This window comes from Coffea eugenioides, chromosome 9 (assembly GCF_003713205.1).
Source record: "Coffea eugenioides isolate CCC68of chromosome 9, Ceug_1.0, whole genome shotgun sequence".
In the NCBI taxonomy this organism is placed as follows: Eukaryota; Viridiplantae; Streptophyta; class Magnoliopsida; order Gentianales; family Rubiaceae; genus Coffea; species Coffea eugenioides.
Window position 1 is genome coordinate 40,906,068 of NC_040043.1, and position 17,609 is coordinate 40,923,676.

The following is a 17,609-nucleotide window of genomic DNA, read 5'->3' on the forward strand; positions in this document are numbered from 1 at the left end:
AAAAGATATAAATTTTGTTTGGGAGTTTAGAAAAGAAAAGAAGAGTTATTATTTTATTTGAGAGCTGAATAGAAATGGGGAAAAAAAAGATTGTATATTAACTTATTTCACAGATGGGTTCTTTAAGTAAAAAAAAAAAAGAATTGTTTGGATAGTGAATTATGTATTAAAATTAATTTATTTATATCATTAATATATTTTTCAATCACTTTTTTATATCAAATATATAATATAAATTTGTTATTTGGGAGTTTAGGAAAAAAAAGAAGAGCTACTTTTTATTTGGGAGCTGAATAGACATGGGAAAAAAAGATTGTGTATTAACTTCCCTTTTCTTAAAAAAAAAAAAAACTGTTTAAATAGTGAATTAATTTGTTTGTATCATTAATATATTTTTTATTTTAAATACATAATATTTTTAAAAAAATTATTTCAAATAATCTAAGTGTCTGAAACACTTATATGTTCAAGGACAAAATAGGCAAAATAGAAACGGTCATTTAAAATGGCGTCAGCAGCCACACCCACGCGGCTAATACTCTGGAAAATGCCAACGCCGGCAATGGATCGCCGGTGCGGTCCAGTGGTGCCGGTGTGTTGTTCGCTGTGCAAACAAGGCCAGCGCTTCCTAAGCTCCCTCGCCACCACCGACGAATCCTCCTCAGCCGCCCACCACCGCTCACTTCGAAAGTTCGTTAAAACTTCATCCAAACACGTGGCTCTGGATACTCTCTCTCATCTCCTCTCCCCCACCACCGCTCACCCTCACCTCTCCTACCACCTCGCCCTCCCTGTAAGCTCTCAAGTCTCTTTGCGTATGTATGTATATCAATTATATCTACTGATCCGACAACGTAACGTACTCTACACCTAGCTCTCAAGCCCCTTCTGATGCTTATTGTAGCTGTACCTCATAATGAGCCAAGCTTCATGGTTCAGCTGGAACGCTAAGCTGTTGGCGGATGTAACAGCTCTCATGTACAAGCAAGAAAGGTTCATCGAAGCTGAGGCCTTAATTCTCCAGGCCCTCAAGAAGCTGCCGGCCCATGACCGAGATCTGTGCAATTTTTATTGTCATCTCCTTCATTCCAACGCCAAGCACCGGTCCAGCAAAGGAGTCTTTGATTCACTCACGAGCTTGAAGGAGCTTCTCGCTCGTTCGTCGTCGGTTTACGTGCAAAAACGAGCGTACGAGTCGATGATTAGCGGTCTTTGTGAGATTGGGTTGCCCGGCGAAGCTGAGGATTTGATGGAAGAAATGAGAGGTGTGGGGCTAAAGCCATGTGGGTTTGAGTTTAAGTCCTTGGTTCATGCTTATGGAAGGTTAGGGTTGTTCGAGGATATGAAGAGGAGTGTGACTCAAATGGAGGACGCAGGGGTTGAGTTGGATACGGTTTGTTCAAATATGGTGCTTTCTTCACTTGGATCGCACAAGGTTTTCTCCGAAATGGTTTCATGGCTTCGGAGAATGAAAGATTCGGAGGTTTCATTCTCTATTCGGACTTATAATTCAGTCTTGAACTCATGCCCCACTCTCATTTTACTGCTGCAAGATCCCAAAACCATTCCCCTTTCAATGGAAGACTTGATGGGCAATTTGTCCCAAGAGGAGGCTGATTTGGTCCGGGAGTTGGTTGCATCATCCGTTCTGGATGAGGCAATGGAATGCAATTCTGCCGAGTTGAAGTTGGATCTGCACGGAATGCATTTGAGCACTTCATGTCTGATTTTCTTGCAGTGGATTGACAGGCTGCGGCTGAGGTTTTTGGCGGGAGACAATATGGTTCCAACTCAGATCACAGTGGTTTGTGGGTCGGGAAAACACAGTGCTTCAAGAGGGGAATCCCCAGTGAAAGGTCTGCTGAGGGAGATGATACTGCGGATGAAGTGCCCTCTAAGAATTGACAGGAGGAACCTCGGATGTTTTGTTGCCAAAGGGAAAGTTTTCAGTGATTGGTTATGCTGATTTCTCAGACTGCTCCGAAACTAAGATCATGCTGATGGGCAGGTATCGATGAAGAATATTAACATGGTAGCATTAATTAAGATGGGCATGCCTTTTTCTTCTTGTCATCTCATTTTCAACTTACTTGGGTAAGGCTAAAAAACCTTGATCTGCTGAGAGTGCTGACTGAATCTGGCAGCCCCTGTAATGCGTCAACTTCATTATACTTCCAATACAAAGCGTGCAATGCATTATGCCTGCAATGGTCTTCTTTTACTATTTGCTGGCACAAGGAGCAAAGAACCGCCAGCATTACTTTGCCCCAGGTGTGGCATAATTTAGCGGATCCATTTACAAATTTACATCATGACAAAATTCTTGGAGTGAGGCCCTCCAAATTTACAAGGAAATGCACTCAACAATAACCAGATCATCGTAGAATCGATGACTATACATACAACTGGCAATCCAAGGTTTATATAAAATCCTTTTCTTGATATTTATATAAAATACTACATTGCCTTCCAAAGGATGCAATGAGGTTCACGCAAAAGACTCTTAAATGAGTGTTCGCACATAGGTATTCCTGCCTTGTCTCTTGCTGTTTGGAAAAAGATCGCCCATGTTGAATCATCTGGAAAGTGTAATCCAATGTCTTTACAAGAGCACTGGCAGGGTCCCCAAAACATAAAGATCAGCAGAAGATTTGAAGTATGGCAAGCACCATGAACATTGAGATCATGCCATCCAGGAACTATCCATCTAAATTAATGGATAAGAAGCATTGCAACAAATGGTTCTATTGCATTAAAAGTAAAAGAAAACACAAAAGAGGAGTTAATAATAATCCTCAAACATGGCCACCATAGATTTATGAGTACTTTTTCTATCCCTGCTGCAAGAAATATGCAGAGACTTTCAACAAATTCCAGCTGCATTGAGCTATCACGATAATTAACCCAATCAGCCTCTTCCATTACAATTTCTTTCCCAAATTCAACACCCAAAACTTGCACCCTGGCCAAAGCTAACAGTGAATAGAGATGGTAATGAATGATATGTTGATACCGTAGGAAATATAAAACCATAATCACGGGAAGGGTGATGTCTAGCAATAAATGCAGATAATAAACCACTACTAATTGTCACTAGTATTAAGCCCATCCAGATTTTAGCTTTAATTAATCTATGCTACCCTATACATGATGCGAAGAAGCCTTCTTACACATTTATTGCCAATGCATCACTACATGGCAGAAGACAACACACCAGAAAATTTGAGGTGAATCTACTAAAAGTTTGTTGAGGCTAATAAATTTAGATGGTCTGTTTTACAAGAACAGTGACCTGCTCACCTGGCCCCCGTCTGCACACACAAGATCATAGCAAAGAACAATCCCAGAAAAACGGGGAGTGAACTTGCTAGGAATTGTATTGAGGCTAAACGAAATCAAGTAATAAACCAGTTCAAGTTGCATGTAACCAGTATGGTAAATGAACGCACAAATATATGTTCCCATGGACGCCAAACATGTAAACAGATAAGAGCTAAAAACCAGAAATATGTAAAGGAGCATATAGTGCGGAAGTATATATCATACCTAAGTAACCTAATGCTTCCAAAAGAGAGTTTATCCACACCAACTGCAAAACCATTTTGGTAAAGTCAACAGACAGGAGACACAGAATCCGAAACTTCCTGCCTTAATCAAAACCAAGGCATCCACCATATATACATCTTCCCTAGGTTTTTATGTGAGACTGCTTCTGCAATCAATCGACGAGCTTGGCCTTCTACCGCCAAAGGCAGTGATGGTGCAGCTCCAACACCGACAACAACTCCTTGCAGTCGTGCTTCAATGTTACTTATGGCTCGCTGCAGTTCAGAAAACAGAGTTAGCTCTCTATGGTTTTATGGTTCTATTCTATTATATATATCCCAATGGGAACAAAGTTCAGGGGTCCAAAGGTAACTAAAAGTCACCTGATAAACAACTACCAATTAAACCAATTGAATGCATTCACTCAGAAACTTCTAATGCTGAAACAATTTATCCGCAATGTAGCTTGTAAGAAAAGCATTTTACAGAATTTGGAACAACTATAGTCTCAAATCAGAGTATGGAATTGCTTGATAACACTTTTTTGTAGTAGATAACCCCGCAAATAAAGGCATATAACAGCTTCAAATCAACTAAGGTACTCCCATACTGAGAGATTGTTGGACTTACATCAACTGTAACACGAATTTTTTGTTGAAGAAAGATAATATAAACACAAACCTGTGCATGGGGGTTTTGAACTTCTATCCCACTGGACTTGTGAGATTTAGTCCATTCCACAAGGGGATCATGGATGAAAGTCTCTAAAACATTCATCAGTGTCTCTCTGTGTGCCCTCAGTACTGAAAGTGTGATCTCGCAGACCCTCAAGAAGATGCCTTCATATCCAGTAATGCCCAATCCATCAATAATGTTCTGCAGGTCCATATAATACCAGTTGTAAGCATATTCTAACACCACACCCTAAATAATAATACAAATCCAATATAATTTAAAGCAGGTTGCTGAAGAATGCTGTTAAACAATAGGGAAAAACATACACAGCCCTGTCTACCAGCTACAGGGGAGAAGTTATTACTTAAACCTTCAAATGAATTTGAAATTAGATATTTATACTATGATTACAAAGCATTCCACCTGCATGAGGTGGCAGAAAGATAAACTGAATTTCAAACTTTATTAAGTGTTCATTTTCTAAGGCCAGTGCCAAAGATAAACATCTCCACATACTTCTGAGAAAACTTAATTTAGTAACTAATTAAAAATTCTCTGTTTTTCAGTCACAATTTGCAATACAACCATTCTTCTTCTCCTCTTTACCTGTGTCAGCCTAAAAGGCACCAGTTCAGGTTTCTCCAGCTGCAACCCTTTGTCAAATAAACAACTAAAATCAACATGAATACAGTCACCTGTGGTAGAATCAAACAATATATTTTCACCGTGTCTGTCACCAAGGCCAACTATATGCCCAACCATTGACCACACAGCAGTTGTGTGGGCATATGCAACTCGAGCCCTAAACCAAGCAGCTGGTTCTGAAAATGTGTTAAGAAACCATCTATGGAAGGCTGGAGGAAACATTGGCAAAATTTTATTCTTTAGCATTTCTTCCTCCGGCATTTTCCCCTGGCACTGGTCATAAATTCGCTTAATTTGAGGATTCGTCTTCTGTCTATCAAATTTCCTGCAGCTTATATAGATATCTTGGAGAATGGGTCGCAGTCCACGAGTGTGAGGAACCCACTCAACCATCCCACAGTCTTCTGTAAGCGGAGTCACAGCAAATGTGCGAATATAAAGCTTACGCTTGCGGCTTTCAGGGCACTTGGACAACAAACGATTTATCATTGCATTGAATTCCATCATCCGTGCATCTTTCCTTAAGTCATCCTTTGGCTTGCAGAGAAATGGACGCTTAGTACCATCACTGCCGAAAAGAAAAACCTGCAAAATAAAATAGTCGTAGAAAATCCACAAAGACACTAGACACATGCAAGGAATGTTATGGGGGAAAAAACATCCTGATTTTAAGCAATCATTCCCAAGAACAATCTGCCATACATCCAAAAACAAGATGCACTCAAAGGTCAGAATGGCAATGATTACCTGCTTCCATATGTCAGAAAATAGGATGCTTTATGTCCTATCTATGTCAATATCTCTAGCAATAAATTTGGGAAGGAATCTCTTGGTTAAGATAGAGAAGGAACAAAACCATGCAAACAAATATATATGAACATAGGGACTCAATAAAAGTACAAACCATTTAGGAATAAAAACTAAAACTGGGGGATGAAGTCAATATAAACACAATTAAAGGCAATCCATTTTACAAAGTGTGAACCATTTTCCACAAATGAAAACCAATTAGGTTGCAAACTACTTAGAATAGAAACCCTTACTTTCTTTGGTCGTTGAAGCGAGGAAAGAATCTCAGCCTCATCTGCTATTCCAGAAATTGTAGGAAGATCTGTGAATGAGAAAATATCAGAGGTGCTGGGACTTGTTACATTCATTTCACATGAAGGTAGATTAACTGCAAGTGATTGCTGAATTGGCATGATGATGTCCACAGGCATCATCCTCTTCAAGGCACTAAATTCAGTTGAGATATTGATTGCTTTTGCCTTAGCTTGTCCAGGATGCAAGCATAACCTAATTAAATGATCAATTAAAGTAGCAAACTGCATAAACAAACTGCGGGTGCCTCCCTGACTGGATCCTCTTCTTGCAGCATCTATGATCTCTTCAGCAGCACTTCTCCTGGAAGGAACTGCGGATTTTGTAACTGCTGCCATAGTCCATAAAGCTTGCTGTGGGTACTGCCGCAGAACAGAGGTGATAATGTGTTTCACCAAACGAACAATTTCCTCATTTTGGTGGCAAATTCTAGACACTAATTGAGGCAGAACAGCTAACCACTGATAGGTTGGCAAATCTTTTAAACAGCCTCGCATGATGCTGGTGACCTACAAGATAGCACCTAACTAATTTTAAAGAAAAGAAAGCTAATGGGAATAGCGGTGTGTTAACAAAGTTATAAGCACACTTTAGAAATAAATAACTCACCTTCGCATGCACACTCTTCATATCTTTATTGGATGCAGAGTCGCTTCCATAAATACAACCAAATTCAAACCATAGGGTTAGCAACCTCGGTAGTGCCTGGAAGAGATTTTTGTGGCCCTTGTGGAGCCCTCTTGCGTAAAATAACAACACATCAGGAAGGTAGGACCACCATCGCCTCTCAGAATTTGAAGCTGCAGAAGATAGAACTGAATTTGATGGGACCACCCTAGGTAGTTCGAAACTGTTTTCCTGTCGTTTTCTGGCATCAACAAGGACTTCATCACAATATTTAGCCATATAAAAATATCCTTTCTCCCACTTGGGTTGCAGCTCCTTTACCCTTGAATAAAGACTTATGACATCTTCCTTTTGCTTTTGCCCGGTATAGTGGATCCATCTAGAGTAAAGTAGGAGGGTCCTTGCAATATCTCGATTCTCATTCAAAGATTGTGTATCACAAAGTAAAGGCTGTGGGTTCAAAGGAACCAATGACAGGCTGGTGATGGATGACATTGCAGCAGAGCCCAAAATCTCAGGCATGTTCAAAAGGGATTGTTGCAGCTCTGCAATGGCACCATCAGCTCGCCTAGTGCTCCATAGAAGCTTAGCCTTTTCCATGTGAACGTTAGGCGCACCTGAAGCCTTAGCTTCCAGAATTGCACGGTTTGCTGTCTCATAGTGACCAGCTAAACGACATAGTTTTGCATATTGCACCCAGAAATTCCCAACCTGAGCACCAAGACCACTAGCACCAAAAACAAGTCTCCTGAAAGCCAAAAGCGGTTCCCTTGCCCACAAAGATGGTTGAGTAAGCTTCAACCGATTTTCCCAGTTTGCTATTATTTTACAGAAATCTGGTTCACTAAGCTGCAACTGTTTATCCAGAAAAGAGTCACCAGCAAGGAGCATGTTGAAATCTTCTAGCTCACGCAGCAGATGAAGCTTTACTACAAAGGGGTAGGCCCGTGCATAAGAATCCATGCCAGCAGCAGCAAGAGGAGCAATCAGAGCCTGTTTCGATGATGCAATTTTTTCGGCCACCAAGAATTGATCTTTCTTCATTACTGCCTGGAGAATCTTAGCAACATCCATGTCAAATGAAGCATTACTCTCAGAACTGCTGCAAAGTAAACCCTCTTCATCAGCCCCAGTGAGATATTCATCCATCAAGTCCCACCTTCCTAGCCTCCATGCTGCCTGAACACCTTGCATACACCACATCTTCTTGTACTGAGGAATCCTAGATATCAATCCATCCACATGAGTCACCATTGCCTGCAAATGGCACATGTTTAGTAAACAATTAAGGACATCTGAGTGCCTTTGAACAGATGTAGGTTCCATCTGCAGAGCCTGCTCACAAGAAGTCAAAACTTCTGCCCAATTTCCTGCTTTTTTGTTTATCAACAGATGGTCTTGTAAGTTCTTTGATTTCCGCAAACAAGCCAAACCAGATAAGCCATCTGGTTCGTCCAAATTGCTGTATATCTCCATCAAAAATGAAACATCATCGTCCTCAAAAAAGCCACTTTTTTCTGCAGCTGGGTTAAAGGAGCCCGACCTTTCCCGCACATGGCACTCAAAGTACAATAAAGACCTGGCAGAGGCCTGACACCTGAAAGAGGCTCTCGCTAGTGTCACTTTAGGAATTGCAGCCAGTAGATCCGAGACATGATTACATTGTGTAAGCACCTCCGAGTCCTTCACAAGATGCATATTATTTTCCTTCGATTTGGGACCTTGCTGCTTACAATTGGATGGCTGCAGGGACTGAAAAAGAGCAAGCTCTTGTTCAATATCATCGACCCACTGACCAAGATTATCAAGCAGTGTAAAGACAGCTTGTATACAGACTTCGCTTTGCCCAGGATTGATACCATGAACAGTTACAGAACCATGATCTGAAGCAGCTAGATCAAGGACGGATAGAATTTCCTGTGTTATACCATGACGTGCTTCCTCATTACCATGGCAAACTGCATTCAGTACTAAATATGGAAGAAGATACATTGCTATTTGCATATCGTGACGCACAATACCTCGGCAGGCATTAAAAACACTTGCCCTAGAACCTACAGCATGCACAGTCAATTTCTTGATCCAGAAGAATATCCATCTTCTAAAAGACATAGAAGGATGGTAAATAGGACCAGAAGATGCAGAATCTGACACATCAGGTAGCTGAAATCTTGAGGTTAAACAAGGGGCTATTATCTCTTTAACATAATCAGAGAAACGATCCCACAGTTTCTGACCCCTACCACAGATTTCAGTGCCATGATTTTCCGTCTTGATTGCAGATGCTGGGACCTTTCGAGGTGGTTTATTTTTTCTCTCTGAAGTAGAAGCTGCAACATTTTCATCAAGAGAGGCCTCACAACCAGCAATTTTTAGAAGCTCCTGTATAGCCAATGCAGCTGAATCTTGAATAATTGTGTCAGGTGCAGCTCTAAAAGCCCTTGCCAGATGCTTATGGATCAATTCGAAGATTAGGTCATCATCTGAGCATGCAATCTTGAAACGTGTGCTTGAAGAACTGACAAATTTTGCAGGATCAACTGCGCCAATTGCTCCAAGGCAGTCTGCGCATATTAACTTCAGCCGCTGTCCAACTGAAGTCCTTGATTCTTCTGCACAGCCTCTGAGCAGCGACGAAAACAAAGAGCTTAATACATCCATATTTTGATTGCCTTCCTTAATAGCCAAAACCGTGACTTCTTCCCTTCTTTGGTTTAGCAGTTTGCCCAGCTCAGATGCTACCATGTATCTAACATTCAAATTTTCATGATTCAACCCATTTGCAACATCTAGGAGTTGCTCCTTCAAAGACCTTGGCCGTTGTGCTTCTTGGATAACTTTATTTAATTCTGCTAAGGCTGGAATTTTGGGTAAAGGAGGGAACTCGTGGATGTGTTGTTTTAAGAGAAATTTATTCTGAAGCACAAGTTCTTCAAGAATCTCCACAATTTTGTTTAAATGCAAAGAGGAATTCACTTTATCTCTCTCTAAGAAGGGAACGAGAGCAGCAAACACTTGAGAAATAATGTGTTTGGTACTGGAAGGCGATATTTTGACCAGTTGTTTAATGAAAACATGCAAGACAGCAAGACCCTCCCCCACAAGATGTTCCTTCCTAATTGCATGCATGAGAAGAACCATAAGTTTTGGCACATAAGTGCTAAGGTGCGTATCCATCATATTAATGAGCATCTCTATGCGTTTGATTGCCTGTTTTTGCAATAATACATCCTCTGTATGAAGCATTTTTCTGTCAATGCTATTAAGAAGACCAACAAAGTGATTCCTTAGAAATCCTGGAAGATCTTCATTGCCTGTTAGAGTTCTCGCAACTTCTTTTATCGTCTGAGGCACCTGTGTTAACCTACAAAATAATATTTAATCAAAAGATGTTCTTTTGCAGGAGCTGCTAACTTTGTAGAGTCTTGTCAAAATCCAGTAGTTTATCTTTTTGAATAAGGAAAGATATAAAATTATGGTTTCCCTCTTCTTCAACCTCCATTCTAAGATTCCACAAACACAAAAAAGGAAAGCACACTGTAAATAAATATAGAAGTTGAGTATGCATCCTCATGTACCATAGTAGGTGTTTAAAACTCAATGTAAAAAGAGAGCCATATTGGAGATTGCACAATTATCAAAATAATAGTCAATACTGCTCAGCCATTTCTGCTACATTGTACCTTTTGCAAACCTCTTCTGGATCTTTCTCATCAATGAAGCACACGAGTTCATCCAAAAGTGCAGGTAGTGCAGCTGCAAAAATTTCTTTGTTGTCAGATCCTGTCTGATCATGGTAGAACTGCAAAGTAGAAAGCAATTCTTGTTCATCAGCTCGATTGAGAGAAAAAGCAAGCACTTTAGGCAGCCAATTAACAATTAGTTGCACCATATCTGTCTTCAGACATTTAGCCATCTCATGCAGTATGATGATTGCTTGATCATTATGATGCTGAAAGACCACGAGCTTTGGAAGAACAACAGGGATCATTCTCTTTACAAGTTCTTCAGTTTCTATTCCAAGCACGGCTACTGCAAACTCTTCAATCATTTCTGGTCGGCTTGCTAGCCTGGTGGATAGGTAATCATACAGCTCATTTCGAATATGAAGAACTTTAGAAAGGATGGTGCAAAGTCCCCCTTTAAAATGAAAATGGCAAGAGCTTTTTATCAAAGTTGATGCTGTTATTCGTACTGTGACATGAGGATTATCAAGCTGATCAATCAACAAAGTTAGTGACATCAAAAATGGTTGACTCTTTATATTTACTGAGATCAAAATGTTTGCTGCAGCTTCAAGAAGAGTCTCAAACATCAATGGATCGTCAGCTGCAGCCAAAGCATGTTTAATTTTGTCCATGAACTTCTGTTCTTTGGTTTTGTTTATCAAATCCGTATCCAAAACTAAACAATTCAAAATAGGCTCCTCAAAGAAGAAACTAATCTGTGTGCAGAATGCTTCTCTGATAGCCTTTTTCTGGTGCAGGAGTAAAAAATCAACACAGTTCATCCATTCAGATCTTGTACTCTGCAATATATCTCCAGTTCCATGGAGTAAGACCCGCCCAAGGATCCCTATGCAAGCAACTTGAACCTCTTCTGATGATTCATCATATAGCAACTGGAAAAATAGAGATTGCAAACATGTATAATCACAACCTATGACGTGTTCCATGCTTGAAGAGCGAGGGGGATGTACAGCAGTTGAACAAAAGTCCTGATTCACCACAACTCTACTGTCACATTTTGAACACCTAAATCCTCGCAATAGATGATGTGTAGTTGACTTCTCTCTCCTGTTCTGTTTGTTCAAGTATAATTTGCATCCACTTTCCCACCATGTACCCAGACCATGACAAGAACCATATAGACAAGCCAGAAAACCAAGAGAGAGAGGAATGGCTTTCTTAATCTTGTCATTTGACTCTAGTAACAAGATTCTGCAAAGAAGAGAAAGCACAAAGTTTTCAGATGTATGAAATTAATGAACAATTAAACACTTTGTAAATGATGCACACAAAAGCCCCTTAATGAAATCCCATTAAAAAGTGCACTCAATCTATCTCAAGATATGGAACAAACTTGCCTACAAGCATGTACAGGGGAGCTAAAATATATAAGGATCAAGCTGTTTTTTAAAAAATTAAAATAAATAAGTGCAAGGTTTCAGGGAAGAAACTGTTGGCATATTAGTAAAAAAATATTTGGCAACTGACTACCACGCCTTTGAAGAAAGCATCAGGAAAGCAAGTTTCTGTTCAATCATACCATACCTACTTAAAAAAATTAAATAACATAATAATTTGAATCAACATACTTTGCTGGCTTTGTCCTATATGTACTGCTAACCTGAAGAAGTTTATGTAGACATGCTCTTGTTGTACACGTTGTGCATTATCCTAAGCAAATATTGGTGTTACAGTTAAACATATAACGTGCGCACTCACAGAATGTCTAGAACTTTCTGTTAACTTACTCTAGCCTCTTGAACATATGTGTCAGGAAACCATAACCAGACCACAATACAATCACTGGCATAGATATGACAGCTTCAAGTCTAACCTCTTCTGCTTGGTCATGAAGACTCAAGTCTAGAATATCAAGATTATTTCCTATTTTTGAAAAATCAATCTTGGATAGCACTTGCACAGAAAGGCATTTTGCCTTCCATGGTGGATGAGGTTCACTTCTTTCAAGAGAATATATCCATGGAAGTTTTAGCATTGAACCTATAAACTCTGTCCAATCAGTCTGGCATTTGAAAAGCTTACCATCCGAAGGAAGGCAGCCTGGACAAGGCAGAGGAAACAAGTTAGAGTAAAATAGCTGAGAATAAAACCATCAGATTCTAACCAATTAAAAGGGTCATCAAAAAGCAGTTCCTTAATATTCACATCAAACACCAAAAGAGAAAGTTGTGGATGCAGGACTACTTTACATCATAGACATCAGGGATCACCAAGAAAGCTTGAGCATGATAGTCTTAGAAGCTATAACTCATGCTTAAACTAGCAAGATCATGCGCCTTCCCCCAAAAAAAATTAAAAAAAAAATGGATTACTTCTCTCACCTTGAGTGAGCAACATGATGTTAACTGCCTCAAGAAAGAAGGATAAGTCAACAGGGGATGGCGATTCTTTGTTTTCCTGAAACCACTAATGCATAAATCTCAACATAGGAAATTCAAAATATGTACAATACATATGCAAAAAATCAACCAACCTGTTCAGCTATCCATGGAATCCACTTGTAAAACTGCCTAAATATGGAAAGTGAGATATTCAGTTGGGGATATTCACAAAATACAACACAGAGTGCAATAAGAGCTGCTAACTCGACTTCTGGGCTCAATGAGCTAGCCTTCTCAAAAGGAGGCGCTAAATCTTCTACAAACAGACTCAACAAGGAGTGCATATAATCAGCATATTCTCTTTCTCCAGCAATTATAAGCTTATTGGCAGCATCATGCACACCCTTACAATTGGTGATGAAATCCTCACGCTCATCAACTATCTTTTGGCGCTTTGAATCAGCATATTCAAAGTCCATAGATGGTCTTTTCTCTGTGGTTCTTAAATTCTTATTTTCATTGTCCCCTGAGGATGATACACTGCAATCATTAGCCAATCCTCCTCCCCAAAAGTCTAGCCGAAGTCTAGATATAGCCACTTGAAAGCAATCTATCAGAAGAAAAACAGATTTGTCTGAGCGAAGCAGATAGATAAGATTCTCGGGCCTCCAAATATGAGGGGGGCAACTTTTGGCAATCCTGACATAGGCACTACATAAAGCAGCCTGAAGCAGTAGGTTAGTGGATTAGATAGGTCACTATGGTGAAAGGTTTAAACAAACCTCCAGCAGAAGAAGTCCTAAAAAGGACACTGCAGGCTAGACAATCAGCAGCAAAACTAACCTTGAGCTCCTGACTTTTTGTTTTGAGGAATGACTCAGGAAAATTTTTTATGAAAGTTGAAGCTGTTGACTTGACAATATCATCAGGACAACTGGAGTATAATGCACAAAGGCATGCAGCCAAAGAAGAATCATAAGCTGTACCTCTGCATTCAAAGAAAACTTACATAACAATGGACAGAGCATAAACACATAAAGCACTGTTCCAATAATGAGTTGTTAGTGAACTAGGCAAATGAATTACAGTCAATAGAAAGGGTGGAAGATCCAGAAAAAGCCATTATTAAGCCAGGAAAACTTCAGGACACACATGTACTGTACCTGTTTCATATACTTTAGTAAGAACCACTAACAATTGATGAATGCTATGAATGAATGGAACCTCAAATTTACCAAAGAGAGGAGAAGCACAGATGCTAAAAATTTGAAGGATTTCTTCCATAAAATCCATGGGTAAATTTGGCGATTTTGTGAAAGTGCATATATTTGCTTTATAATCAGTCAGATACTTGCAAATTGACCGAGAAAGGTTTCAACAGAGAGGAAACCAAAGGATTTGAAGTCTATCTTCAACCTTCAGTAGTTCATCAGGCATATTGAAGCCAAGTCCAATATAAAAGTACATTTGGAGAACTTTGGATCAATGAATCAGATTATGAAGAAGTATCCCACACAGATCTTGAAAAGCCTTTATAATGTGACATAACCTACATCACTACCCATGAAAATCCAGAAAAAATTGCAATTACTTTTCCTTCTTTTCTGTATTTTCCCTCCTCTTTGCTCTAGTTTAGAACTCCGAAGAATGTACAAATTTATAAATACTGAAACGAGGATAGAGTAACCTAAACTGCAATGTGAAATCAAAACAAGAAACAGATATGTAAAGAATTTCACATCAGGATACCTGAAAGTTGGAAGTCCATACTCATCTTCGCCAAGAATAATTGCCATAGACTGAATTAACTTTTCAAAAGGAATAATGTCAAAGTCCATCACTGCTCCAATAAGGCGGATGAAGTCAAAACATGCCTTATCAAGAAAAAACTTTATGGTCATAAACCAGTGCTGGATAGATAAATGTAGCAAGAAAATGTTTTCAAGTGGCAGGAATTACTAGCAGTTAGCCACTCACAATATGCAAGTTGTCATCTCCATAACACATAAGGGAACAGGCAGCCAAAACACATGGTGTATAGACAAGTCCTTCAACATATAAAGTTCCTTCAGTTAAGCATTTAGACAGTAACTTTATGGCATATGTAGCAAAAGGCTGCCACCTTTCTTTTCCAGTGAGATCAATCAGAATGCCATACCCATCAGCAGGTTTGCTGGATGCTGGGACATGACTAAGAAGAGCATCTTCACCACAAGCTCCGGCAAAAGAGACATTAAAGCACTTCAAACAAACTTTTTCTAGCTCCGTAGAGCACGATTCACCATAAAGGGAGCAAACGTACAGAAGATCTATAACAAAAATAAAGCACATTAACTTTTTAAAATGGATCAGACCTCTGCCAGACAGAATACTGTATGGAAATAGACAACATTAGGCAATAGCAATTACTGCCAAAAAAATATATAAAAGTTCTCAAATATACCTTCAACCAGCAACATGATATCCACAAAGAAGTTGCGATACGCATCTCGATCTCCTGTTCGAAGTAAAGATAACAAGGAGCCAATTGTTTCAAAAAGTACTCCATGTCTAGACCTGTAATGAATAATATCAAGAGAATTATGTCAACCGATTCCAGACAGCAGCACAAACCAGTATAATGATTCTATAGCTCACGGAACTAATTTGAAGTGCAAGGCTTATCTGTTACAGCTCCTACATATTTTAGACTTGATAGTAGGAGTACATACTGAATTCCATAAAGTTCAATGACAGAAGCCTTGCTGCATTTGCTTTAGATTTTGCATTTCATTCTGTGACAGGCGAGGGGTTTTTTTATTGGTAAAACTTGTTTCAATGAACTCAAAACTGTGTCAGATGTCATTCATGATCAATGGTTGCGAAAGACATTTTTGACATTAGTTCATCAAAAAGTTTGGAGCCAGGCAAAGCACTAGCAATCAATAACAAAAGTGATTTAAAAAAAAAAGTGGAAAGAAAATTTCAGGAAAGAAAAAAGAAGTAATGTACCAAGAGGTATAGTAGGAAGAAAATACAGTTGCAGAAAATCCACGAATAATAAACATTCGCTTGACATTTGAAACGAGGAAAGAATGATATGTAGCATTGATAAGAAATTACTGACCGAAATGCAGGTTCGGCAAAGAATGGCACTATTCGACCGATGATAGGTAGGACTGCAGCAGCCTTGCCGTGATAAAACACTCCAGGAAAGCTCTTTGCGGTATGCGTCAATAGCTTCAATACCGCCATCACCTCTCTTTCTTTCGCTGCGATAAATGATCAATATAAATCAGTGAACAAATAGTTAAGATTCAACACCGGTGTGTAGTACAATAGTCCATGGCAAAAAAAAAAGAGAGGGAGTATAGCAGATTGGATTTGGAGAGAGAGACCTGAGGGTGAGGGGACGACATAAGCGTGGAGAAGATTGGGGAGGACGGCGCGGAAACGTGCCTCCAGAGCCTCGTCGTTTTGCTTGGTCGGAGGAGTTGACGACGACGCGGCAATGCGTTCTCGGAGCTCATGTACCAGGCTTGAGAGGTTCGCCATCGATGAATGACGTCACTCTCACTTCTAAGTTGCGGGAAAGTCTCAAGTGGTGGCGGTGCCGGTGGTTCCCGCTTCCCCGTTCCTTCCCTGGAGCACTTCGAATTGCAGCACTAAATTGAGTTCAGAGACTTTGCTCTGTAGACGGGGTTTTATTAGCACTAGCCACTAGCACCCATGGAGTCAAGGAGCGGAGTATATCACTAAGGTGCACGAACTCACGAAGCAATAATAGGTGAACAAATGCTTCAATAACATAAATCTTTTCTTCTTCAAACAAATTTTTTTTTTCAAAATAGCTAGATATGAAACTTTATATAAGTTATTTTCTAAAAAAAAATAAAATCTCAAAACTTCATATTCGAAATCCTCGTGTGTATTCAATCTCCAAAAAAAAAAATTCAATTTACAACTTTGGTCCCCTTACCTTTTCTTTTCGTTGGTTGAGTGGTTCCATATTTTGTATTACTAATAAAGTACGCAAGAATCTCTCTCTTGAGAGTACCTTTCTCTCTCTTAAGAGTTGTGCCTTTTTCTTCCTGGGCGTGGAAGTTTTCAAAAAAGTTCAAAAAATTCAAAAATAAACACCTTGATTTTCCAATTCCCACCCACCAAAAAACTCTCAGATTAAGCGAGTATAGACAACCATTTACACTTGAAATACTGCCCGAATCTTTGCAATCTTAGTTTTACTGTTGGCCCTCCAAAAATTGAGACTGCAACTGCTGCGGGAGCTAGAAACTGAGATAGAAGGTGCATAGATGACGCAGTTATACTAAATTTCCACTCGATTGTACCATTAGCTAGACAGGTAAAGTTTTAGTGGCACCCTATTGATTCGGGTTAGCGGTTAAATTTCTCTTTTTTCTTTTTTCTTGTTCGTTTGTGTACCTTTGCGGGGTTGTTCCTGTGCTTAGTGTTTATGTGAGTAGGTGTAGTCTCTTTCTGTTTCGTTTGCTTGTTCTAGTTTAAGATCTCTTCAAGATTGTAACTATGTTTGGTATACCTCTGGTGGTTGAGTTACTATGACTGAGGAACTAGCAGATATAATCCAGAAATTTGCCCTTTCTGAGAAGGAACTGGGGGGCACAACTCTAGACCTGGAGGATGCTGATACTGGAGTTCAGGAGTGCCAACAAAGTTTGGTAGGGAAAATAGTAGGGGAGAAAATAGCTAACTTTGTAGGGGTGAAAAACTTTGTTAGTCTGGCTTGGGGTTACCCTTGCAGCCTTAGTGTCATGAAGTTAGACCCTAACCTGTTTCAGTTTGACATCCCTATTGAGAATGATAGAGAAAGGATACTGAATGGAGGATCGTAGATTCTAGATAACCAAATTCTGGTTCTAAGAAGTTGGTATGATGGAATAGAAGATGACCATAGTGCTTTTAAGATGGCCCCTTTGTGGATACAGGT

The 17,609-nt window shown here is 39.6% G+C and overlaps 2 protein-coding genes across 2 annotated transcripts; one reads left to right on the top strand and one right to left on the bottom strand.

Annotated features, from left to right (window-relative positions):
* Window positions 1–472: 472 nt before the first annotated feature.
* On the top strand, window positions 473–2,498 carry LOC113782846 (pentatricopeptide repeat-containing protein At2g17033). Its single transcript, XM_027328778.1, has 2 exons — window positions 473–793; window positions 905–2,498. The coding sequence occupies exons 1-2, from the start codon at window positions 506–508 to the stop codon at window positions 1,964–1,966; spliced, it is 1,350 nt and encodes a 449-aa protein (XP_027184579.1). The 5' UTR covers window positions 473–505; the 3' UTR covers window positions 1,967–2,498.
* On the bottom strand, window positions 2,117–16,204 carry LOC113782845 (serine/threonine-protein kinase ATR). Its single transcript, XM_027328777.1, has 16 exons — window positions 16,042–16,204; window positions 15,771–15,915; window positions 15,108–15,220; window positions 14,642–14,973; window positions 14,414–14,538; window positions 13,508–13,652; window positions 12,817–13,389; window positions 12,665–12,749; window positions 12,071–12,383; window positions 10,278–11,534; window positions 6,577–9,958; window positions 5,910–6,476; window positions 4,828–5,451; window positions 4,228–4,422; window positions 3,547–3,821; window positions 2,117–2,613 (listed from the first exon to the last, which is right to left on the bottom strand). The coding sequence occupies exons 1-15, from the start codon at window positions 16,196–16,198 to the stop codon at window positions 3,654–3,656; spliced, it is 8,181 nt and encodes a 2,726-aa protein (XP_027184578.1). The 5' UTR covers window positions 16,199–16,204; the 3' UTR covers window positions 2,117–2,613; window positions 3,547–3,653.
* Between the last annotated feature and the right edge of the window lie 1,405 nt (window positions 16,205–17,609).

Excerpts from the sequence above, each read along its gene's own strand:
- LOC113782846 (XM_027328778.1), top strand. The coding sequence starts at position 506 with ATGGCGTCAGCAGCCACACCCACGCGGCTAATACTCTGGAAAATGCCA. Across the intron at positions 794-904 it reads CCTACCACCTCGCCCTCCCT|CTGTACCTCATAATGAGCCA; the intron begins GTAAGCTCTCAA and ends TGCTTATTGTAG.
- LOC113782845 (XM_027328777.1), bottom strand. The coding sequence starts at position 16,198 with ATGGCGAACCTCTCAAGCCTGGTACATGAGCTCCGAGAACGCATTGCC. Across the intron at positions 15,916-16,041 it reads TGTCGTCCCCTCACCCTCAG|CGAAAGAAAGAGAGGTGATG; the intron begins GTCTCTCTCTCC and ends CATTTATCGCAG. Across the intron at positions 13,653-14,413 it reads TATGGACTTCCAACTTTCAG|AGGTACAGCTTATGATTCTT; the intron begins GTATCCTGATGT and ends CTTTGAATGCAG.